This window comes from Dendroctonus ponderosae, unplaced genomic scaffold, assembly GCF_020466585.1.
Source record: "Dendroctonus ponderosae isolate FM_Combo_2020 unplaced genomic scaffold, Dpon_F_20191213v2 Dpon_F_20191213_1, whole genome shotgun sequence".
NCBI classification, from domain to species: domain Eukaryota; kingdom Metazoa; phylum Arthropoda; class Insecta; order Coleoptera; family Curculionidae; genus Dendroctonus; species Dendroctonus ponderosae.
This window is the reverse complement of record NW_026017110.1, coordinates 5,033,071-5,042,125: the sequence shown is the minus strand read 5'-3', so window position 1 is coordinate 5,042,125 and position 9,055 is coordinate 5,033,071. Positions and strand designations below refer to the sequence as shown.

Below are 9,055 nucleotides of genomic sequence, written 5' to 3'. Positions count from 1 at the left end.
CACTCTGTACATTACAAAAATATTTTTAAAATGTGCACCCGATAGGCGTCTGTGGATTCATCAAATAATACTTTGCAAAAAACAAACGGGCTAGCTGCAAACGTCCGTGCCATATAGCGTGAATAACCCTGTATATATAATAAAACAGTACAAAATATATCATGTACAATCGTAATGGACAGAAGATACAAACACAGAGGTCATCAGAGTAAGTCAACCACCTATCGTTGCAAGCAATGCAGAATACCCCCACAAAAAAAAATTGAAAAACATGGGTGAATGGAATCAAGCAGCACCCCAAACCATAACAAGGAACAACTGTTGACCCTGTTTACATCATTGCAAGCGGATCGTGATCATACCCATTTGATAGTTATAACACTTGACACAAATGGTCCGTGGGACGTTCTATTTTGATCCCCGTTATCCCGCATGGGATGATCCTTGATAGGATGTCCCTAGGACGCCTCTTGTATCGCACATATATCTCATGCAGATCCCATGCGAGTCGTCCCAGAAACGTTATAATACGTACATATGGAGACGTACCGGGACGCCCCATGGACTTAAGCCTATTATCCTGTAATTACTTCTGTGGGACGTCTCAGGGACCGAGGGGTGTTTACTGCGTAGTGTCGTCCGAGATATTGAAATTTTGCTCGCTGAACTTGAACCCAATATGATTCCGCTCCGCTTGCAACCCGTGGTCCCGTTGATAAAGAATAAAAAAAACTTGATTGTTGATAAACTTGCAAACTGATGACTCCGAAGTAAAAAATTGTAACTACCATACAGGTCCAATCAACCCCCCGGCAACTACCGCATGTCATGCCCAAAAGGAAAAGTTTAATTTAATGAAGTTGAAGAGTAGCCAAACTCAAAAAAAGCACATTACACCAAGTAAATCAGTCACAGAATAAAAAGGTCTTTTTAGGAAGTATGATTTTGTTCTTTCCCGAAATTTTGAAGACGTAGGGAGAGATTTAAGACGGGATGGAAGATGATTATATAATTTCTTGGCGTTGTAAATAATTGAGTTTTTAATTAGTTCCGAGGAGGGAAAGGGTAGGCAAATATCTTGAGTTGAGTTTCGGGTAGGGTACCTATGTTGTGGCCCTTCTGGAAAGGTGACTCGATGTTTGCGTATCAAGCAGATAATAGAATAGCAGATAGATGAATAAAGCGGGAATTGTAAGAATTTTATGTTTTCAAAGTAGTGCTTGCAATGAGCTCCACTCTTCAAGCCAAACAAGGAGCGAATTGTTCTTTTCTGAAGTTTAAAAATACTTTGAAATTGCTGGGTGTTACAGCAGCCCCAAAAATGTAAGCGGATGCGATTTTAAATACTAACGACATCAATCTAGCTTGGGAAAGAATCAAGAATAATATCAAGAATTCAGCAAGGGACGCACTTGGAGAACGAACCATGAAAGTGAACCAAGTAATCAACCACAGACACCATGGTTCCTCCCAGAAGTCAAAGAAAAAAGAAAAGCCTACCTAAAATATTGTAGTATGCGAGCGCCAGAAGCATATAATGAATATGTATAAGCAAGTTAGGAACAAAACTAAATAATTAATGAGAAAAATAAGATATGGCGATTCATAGGATTGCCCAGAAAAGAAGGTCAATGAACTGCTAGAAGAGTGGATCAGATATTTAACCGACCTGTATAAAACGACAAACACGGCAGACGAGCCTACCACACCAGAAATTACTATTAACGAAGATGCCACGATCAATACATCCGACGTAGAAAACGCACTATAGAAACTAAGGAATAGAAAAAGCGCCGGGCAAGACCGTATTCAAAATGAGTGGCTCAAATACAGTGGGCAAAGACTAACGGAAGAATTAACAACTTCAAACTAACAAAAATCATAGATGAATGGCTAACCAGCACTACTGTGCTAATGTTCAAGAAAAGAAGACAGGAGCATACCATCAAATTATAGAGGAATAAACCTTTTAAGCACTGCTCTAAAACTAACAACTAAAGGAATTACGAACAAAATCAACAATCTTACATCGTTGGCGGACGAACAACAGGGATTCAGACCGGGAAGATCTTGCACGGACGCCGTGTTCATATTAATACAAATAGTCGTGAAATCGATTGAATACAACAAGTCAGCGTTTATATGTTTTATTGATCTAACTAGAGCATTTGACCGTGTCCACCTGAAAGACGTCCTGCATCTCCTTTACCAGAGGCAAATCCCACACAATCTCATTAAAACCATAGACAACATGTATACAAACAATAAAATACGAGCACAAATAGAAGGAGACCTCACAGAACCAATACCAGCGGGTAGCGGTATTCGTCAGGGAGATTCCCTGAGTCCTACCCATTTCAATTTAATAATGGACGAAATTGTTCGAAGTGTTCGAGGGCTAAAGGGATACAAAATGGGGCAGAAATCAAAGTAGTGTGTTATGCTGACGATGCCGCTCTAATTGCAGAAAGTGAAGAAGACTTACAAATGTTATTACACTTATTCAACCTGACAGACAAGTCTCTAAATATGGAAATATCACCGACCAAAACAGAGTGCTTAACCATGTCAAAAACCGCTCTAAGATGTAAACTGGAACTTGACGGTAGAGTAATCGAGCAGAAAATTAAATTTAACTAAAACATAAACATAAAATCAAGAATGAGAAGTCTCTTTGCTGACTTAATTACTTTTAGATAATAGATCTTTCTATAATTTGAAATGAATTCGAGAAGTTGAGTGGAGTCAGTAAACTTTTTTATATGCATGAACAAGTGCATATTTTTCGGAGAGGTGCGTGAACCCTTGGTAATCCAATGTTTATAGCGTAAAGGTTTAATGGACCTAAGCGGAAAGGCCTTATTGAAAGCACTGATCATTTTATTTAAGAAATCTCTAAAGCGAGAATTTTGATCCCTGGATTCTAAGCTCCAAATCGTGGTTTGACAAAGTTTGCAAAATTTGAAGATCAGAAGATTCTACCCAACGGGCGAGCTCTCCCCGGGGGTTTTGGGGGAAATATTGAACTTGGCAATTACCGCTTCATGGTCAGAAAGACCTGCGCTAGATGATCGTGAATCAACGAAAGATCGCGACTAATTACCTGATGCTCTGCTTGCTCATGATCTCGCCAGAAGCCGGGTCGACGCTAAACAGATCGGAAGGCTGCTGCAGACTATAGCTGATCACCGAGTTAGGCCCTTGCTTGTCCCGATCCGTGGCCAGCACCTGTCCCACAGACACAACAGAACGCTGCAGCTCAGGGAAATTGAAGCTGTAGTATGAGTGTTCAAACTCAGGCGCGTTGTCGTTCTGATCCTGGATGGTGATGGTGAGCGGCGTTTCTGAGCGCCACGCATCGTCCACTGCTGCCACCTTCAACAGGTATTCGTCCTGTTGCTCTCTATCCAAGTGACCTATTACGGTCACATTTCCGCTGATTGCGTCGATTTTGAACTTCTCGCCGGGATTTTCAACGAAACTGTAGGTGGCGTTGGCGTTCTCGCCCAAGTCCAGATCGGAACTTGTCACTTTTATTACAAACGAGCCGATTTCTGCGTTCTCCGTTACGTTGACGCTAAACAGCCGCGTAAATCGGGGCGGGTTGTCGTTCTTGTCCAGGACAGTGACCAGGACTGTGGTGGTGCCAGTCAGTTGCGGCACCCCCTGGAAAAGAAAAGAGTTTGTCCAACAATATGCGAAATATTGGGTCGGTCTGTTTTGTTATGTCGAAATATTGGACCGCCAAGTGGTTTGAATCGATAATTGACGAGCTATTACTATTTTTGTATCAGTAGCCTACCTGGTCCTCAGCGACCACTGTGAGCTCATAACTAGCCACACTCTCTCTGTCCAACTTCGATTGAGTGTAAATCTCTCCAGTGTTGGCGTCTATTTCAAAAGCGCCCTCAAAGTCATCCATAAGCTTAAAGGTAATTTGGCCATTCTCTCCTGAATCGCGGTCGGAAGCGCTGATTTCAGCCACGAGAAGCGGCGGAAATTCCTCTTCCATAACCTGGAAAAATCCAGATTCAATATTGATTACTCGAACAACCCCAGATTGTTTTACTCCAATTGAAAGTTTACTTACGGTAGCGTTGTAAAGCTGGCTCTTCATAACGGGCGGATTGTCGTTAAAGTCAGTCACGTTGATGGTCAACGAAAGAACGCTGCGCAAAGGAGGCAAGTCGCTGTCCTGCGCCTCGATCCACACCCGGTAGGTCTGAGCGGTTTCATAGTCTAATCCGTTGCCCCAAATTTGAATTTCCCCGGAATTGCGATCAATTTTCAACGATTCGCCCACATTGCCGCCTGCGATCGCATACTTGACGTCCCCACTGGGGCCCTTTTTGGGGGAAGTGGCCTTGAATCGAGCAAACACTTTTCCTGCCTCCACGTTTTCGGACAGAATAAAGTTGGTCTTCCCTGGAGAACTCCAGCGAGGGAATAAATCGCCTGGTTTCAAGTGAACCTGTTGAACAATATTTTGCAAAACTACATTCAACTCCAAGTGATTGGGACTTATGAACCTTCAGTTCCGTGCTGGTTTTCCTGGGCGGTCTGCCTCCATCCCGAGCCTCAATTTCCAGGTTGAACATTCGGGTGGACGAGCGCTGCAGGTCGTAGAGCGCACGAATTACTCCTGTCTTGGTGTCTATGGTGAAGTTCTGCGCATGCTCGCCGATCAATGTGTAGAAGATGGTGCTGAACATGCCGGAGTCTTCGTCGGTTGCTCTCGCTCCGAACACAAAGTCCGCCGCTCTAGTCTGGTCCGAGATGTAAACTTCATATTTGCTGAAGGCAAACACTGGAGAGTTGTCATTTTCATCCAAAACGTCGATAGTTAAGTTTACTGCCGCAGCCCTGGGCTCTGTCAGCGAACAATCCTGCGCAATCAATGTAAGGAAGTACGACGCAGTCGTTTCCCGGTCCAAAGGAGTGCTGGTTGTGATCACTCCAGTATCCTGGTCCACCTTAAACCCTAAAAACGGGTTTAGAGACTTCAATTGGAGGGAAGCGGGGACTTGCCTTCAATTTTCTCCCCCAACAGACTGTAGCGGATCTGTCCGTTCAGCCCGATGTCTCGATCCGTGGCCGCAATGGTCAACACCCAAGATCCGATAGGAGAATTCTCCTTGATGGATGTTTGGTACGACTGCCGCTTGAATTCCGGACTGTGGTCATTCACGTCCTGGACGACGATGCGCAGCGTCCCGGTGCCGGTCAACGGTGGCGAACCTGCGCAATAATATACTGTGAAAATATGCGTCTCGATTGCTTGGAGATCGGAAACCTACCGGTATCCATGGCAACCAGGCTCAGAACATACTCGTCCTGAGCCTCTCGGTCCAAGGCTCTCAACAGCGAAATATCCCCCGTTGATGCGTTGATTCGGAAAATATCCGTGTCGCCCTCTTTGATGAAGTATCTGTGAAATGATCAAAATGATGTAAAAATCCGATTCGAATTGGTCACCAACGGTGGAAACGTATTGAAGAAGCTTTTCTATATACGCGGCAAGTCTTTGATAAACGTTTCAAGAGTGAATGAACTTACCTAACCAAATTGTTGAAAGGAGGCGTGTCTGCGTCGTAGGCCTTAACTGTGATGACGTAACCGCCATTAGGAGGCACCACATTCTCGGTAACGTAAGCCAAGTATGGGGAATCAAGGAAAGTGGGGGGATTGTCATTAATATCGGACACCTGCAAAGCATTTGATTGTTAAAGCTCTGCCTATTTGAACTAGTCAGCGGCTTTTGCCTACCAAAATAGTGATTATGGCTGTATCAGACCTCACGACGCCCTCGCTCACATCACCCGCGCAGTCCTCCCCCTTAACGGTGAGGACATATCTGGAGGTGCGCTCAAAGTTGAGGTTTTTGGCAACGCGCACAATACCAGTGTCCTCCGCAATGCTGAAGTCGCGATTGGTGTCCCCATGACTTATCGAGTAGCGGACACGCCCATTTAGGCCGTCATCTACGTCAGTGGCTGAAACCTGCGCAAACCACATGTTCTACAAATTCATCCTACTACGCCCTGATCGCTAATTACCCGTAAAACCATTGCACCAATCGAAGCGTTCTCCGCTACAGTTGCGCTGTATTGCTTCGGATCAAATATAGGGCTGTTGTCATTTTCATCCAAAATGCGTACCAGTAGCGACATATTGGCGCTTTTCGGTGGTTCACCGCGGTCCCGTGCGGTGACCATCACCGTGTAGTTGTTGCGCAGCTCACGATCAATCGGACCGCTGACACGCAGCACCCCATCTACCGACCCCAATGAAAACACTGGATTCTGTGACAGCGAGTACTCAATGTAGCCGTTCCTGCCTGCAATTAACCAGTTAGTTCCCCTGTCACTTGTCTACTGTTAGCAACTGTTTAAAAACGTACCCTCGTCTTTATCAATTGCCTTAATGGCCATAACCATGCTGTTCTTCGCGATATTTTCTATGACGGCTGTTTCATTGGGCGTAACGAATTCCGGCGCCATGTCGTTCACGTCCTTGACGATGACAGTGACCTGAAATAAAATGCGCAAGTTTAAAAGTCCAAACGCCCTCTGGCGGCTAAAATTATAACTACACGTTAACTAGTAATTTGACACTTTTGTTCTTGACATTGGTGTTTGGGATTTGTTTCGTTCCGTTCTAATCAACATTTGCAAGATTTTAACGAAATGAAAACAGATCGAAAAATGTGTAAGTATTGCTTCGTGTTATAGATGTCATCAACTCCAAATAAACAAGTCTGACAAGTCTCAACTGTCACTCGACAACGAGTAATTTGACGTTTCGCAGCGCCACCATCGGTAGTTGAACTCGCGAATACCTGTTGCTCTAAGTACTCAGAATGGAAGCGTCACTCACCTGCACGGTCGAAGACAGTCGCTTCTGAGGCTCCATAGCTTGATCGGTAGCGGTCACGATCAGATTGTAGAGGCTGATTGTCTCTCTGTCCAAGTGCCGTATTGTGGTTATGGTTCCGTTCTGAGCAATGCGGAAGTCGTTGTTTGGGTCGCCTCCTGTGATGTTGTAGGCGATTTTTCCATTCTCACCTAAAGAGCAAATGCACTACTATAGGCACATGCTACTATTTTGAAAATAAGCCTGACGAAGATGACTGGCTGGAGTGTTTTTTGCTGCGGTCAGATACCAAAAATCGTCATAAGTTAATTTAGAAGCTCTCATAGTCTATCGGAAATATAACTATCTCTTAATCACCCTGAAGATTTTATTTTAAAATAAAAATTAAAAAGTGAAAAACCACATCTTAAACAACTGCAGATTGGTGCGTGATTGAGCACTTTTTGAGTGAGAAAAAATCAAAACAATCAGTCCAACGACCGATTTGCTGTGATAAGTGCAAGAAATCGACCTCAGCCGAACCCTGCCGGTAATTACCGGTAATTACCGCATAGACAAGACCGTCCTGACCTTTCCTACAATTTGCCGCGTGCCGACTCGAAGTGTCAACTTATGATTATCTAGATTCCTCTTTGTCGCCGTTTCCGCAAAAATGAAATTTTTTTTTGCCAATGGTTACCGAATGTAGTCCCACAGCGTTGCCACGTAGGTACATTTAAAAACCGAGAATTGATTAAAAAGTAAGTACCAGAATCCAGATCAGTTGCGCTAACAGTCACAATTTCGCTGCCGATAGTGATGTTCTCGAACACGTCGTTACTGTACGACATTGGGTCGAATATGGGCGAATTGTCGTTCAAGTCCAACACGTTACAGTAGACCGTCAAAGTGCTGCTTAGTGGATGGATGCCAGAGTCTTGAGCTTGAACCACCAAAATGTAGTGCTGCACCTGAAAAGATTTTTAATTTATATTTTTCCTATTGATATTGTGCTCATTTTACTCGCTCAACAACTGCTTTTATCACCAGAACACTATACCTTTTAACACTAAGATTCCATTAGTAATTTTGCTTTAATTTGCATTTAGTTTCTGTTGTTGCCTTTGTTACTTTGCACGTAAATCGTCAATTATTTACGTAATATTTATATGTTTGAAAAATATTCACAATTATACACAGTGCTTCAGGAAAGTTGCAGGCCTGGGTAACACTGTGTTGAGTCGCGCTATTGAGTTGTTGCCGCTGTCTGAGTTAATGAGTTATCATTCATTTGTTAAAGCTTTAGAAGACCCGAGACTAGAATTTTAACATCTAAAAAGGGGTTAATAACATTTTTTCTTTCTGACTTCTTTAAAGTCAACGAGTTTTCTTGTAAAATATCTTCATTTTTTGCATTAAAGCTTCAGTTTGCCAGTATATTACAGCAAAACGTTAGGAAAAAATCGGTTTTTCTGTTTAGAGACAGTGTTGTTTAGAAATATTGACCTAAACGTGAAGAAACTCCAGTTTCTAAGAGTTTTCCAAATAAATGATTATAAACTTCAGCTTTTTCAGTTCGGGGAAATAATTTTGGAAAAAGACCTAGAAATAATTATTAGGGTTTTGTCAATAATTCGCTGCAAAAAGTTTCCAAACATTTTTGCAAAGCGGTTAAGGAGGCGAGTGTTTCAATAAAATGTATCTTATAATTTTTCACAGAAAATACCTGAAGATTGCCAGTATTTTAAGTAAAACTAAAAAATAATGCGTTTTTTGCGTAGAAAGAATTGCTTAATAGCAACTTTGTTAAAACTGGAATGACCTGAACATTTAAGGAAACTTTAGAAATCTTCAGAGCGATGAGGGCGGCGAATATTCCAAGTAATTTTTTGTAAACTTTTGATTTCTGGTCATTTTTTAAGATAGTCATAATTAATTTTGGGTAAAAAACTGAATAAAATTAATTGCTTTTCGTGCTAAATTTGAAGCTGAAAAGAGTTTTCTAAAGTTTCCTGCAATCCGATGAATGGGGCGAATTTTCTAGCAAAATTAACTTTGTTATTTTTGAGTGAAAACATCCCATTATTGTCAATAAAGAACAAATTCATCAGAAAATAATGCTTTTTTGCGTTAGTTTTGTGATCGGTTTTGGAAGAAACCTTAATGGTTTTCAAAAAAAAACGGTAGGTATTTATTTTTGTTT

General features: G+C 42.3%; 1 protein-coding gene across 3 annotated transcripts in view; it reads right to left on the bottom strand.

Moving 5' to 3' along the window:
- LOC109534948 (cadherin-related tumor suppressor) overlaps window positions 1-9,055 on the bottom strand; it is a 41,800-nt gene that overhangs the window by 10,815 nt on the left and 21,930 nt on the right. For all 3 annotated transcript variants that reach the window (XM_048664840.1, XM_048664844.1, XM_048664845.1), the window contains exons 12-23: window positions 7,622-7,823; window positions 6,877-7,064; window positions 6,401-6,530; window positions 6,057-6,337; window positions 5,767-6,000; window positions 5,557-5,705; window positions 5,298-5,428; window positions 5,029-5,238; window positions 4,530-4,981; window positions 4,091-4,471; window positions 3,803-4,015; window positions 3,104-3,666 (exon numbers count right to left, since the gene is read on the bottom strand). In XM_048664840.1, coding sequence (XP_048520797.1) covers window positions 3,104-3,666; window positions 3,803-4,015; window positions 4,091-4,471; window positions 4,530-4,981; window positions 5,029-5,238; window positions 5,298-5,428; window positions 5,557-5,705; window positions 5,767-6,000; window positions 6,057-6,337; window positions 6,401-6,530; window positions 6,877-7,064; window positions 7,622-7,823 — 3,134 coding nt within the window. The remainder of the gene's footprint in view (window positions 1-3,103; window positions 3,667-3,802; window positions 4,016-4,090; window positions 4,472-4,529; window positions 4,982-5,028; window positions 5,239-5,297; window positions 5,429-5,556; window positions 5,706-5,766; window positions 6,001-6,056; window positions 6,338-6,400; window positions 6,531-6,876; window positions 7,065-7,621; window positions 7,824-9,055) is intronic.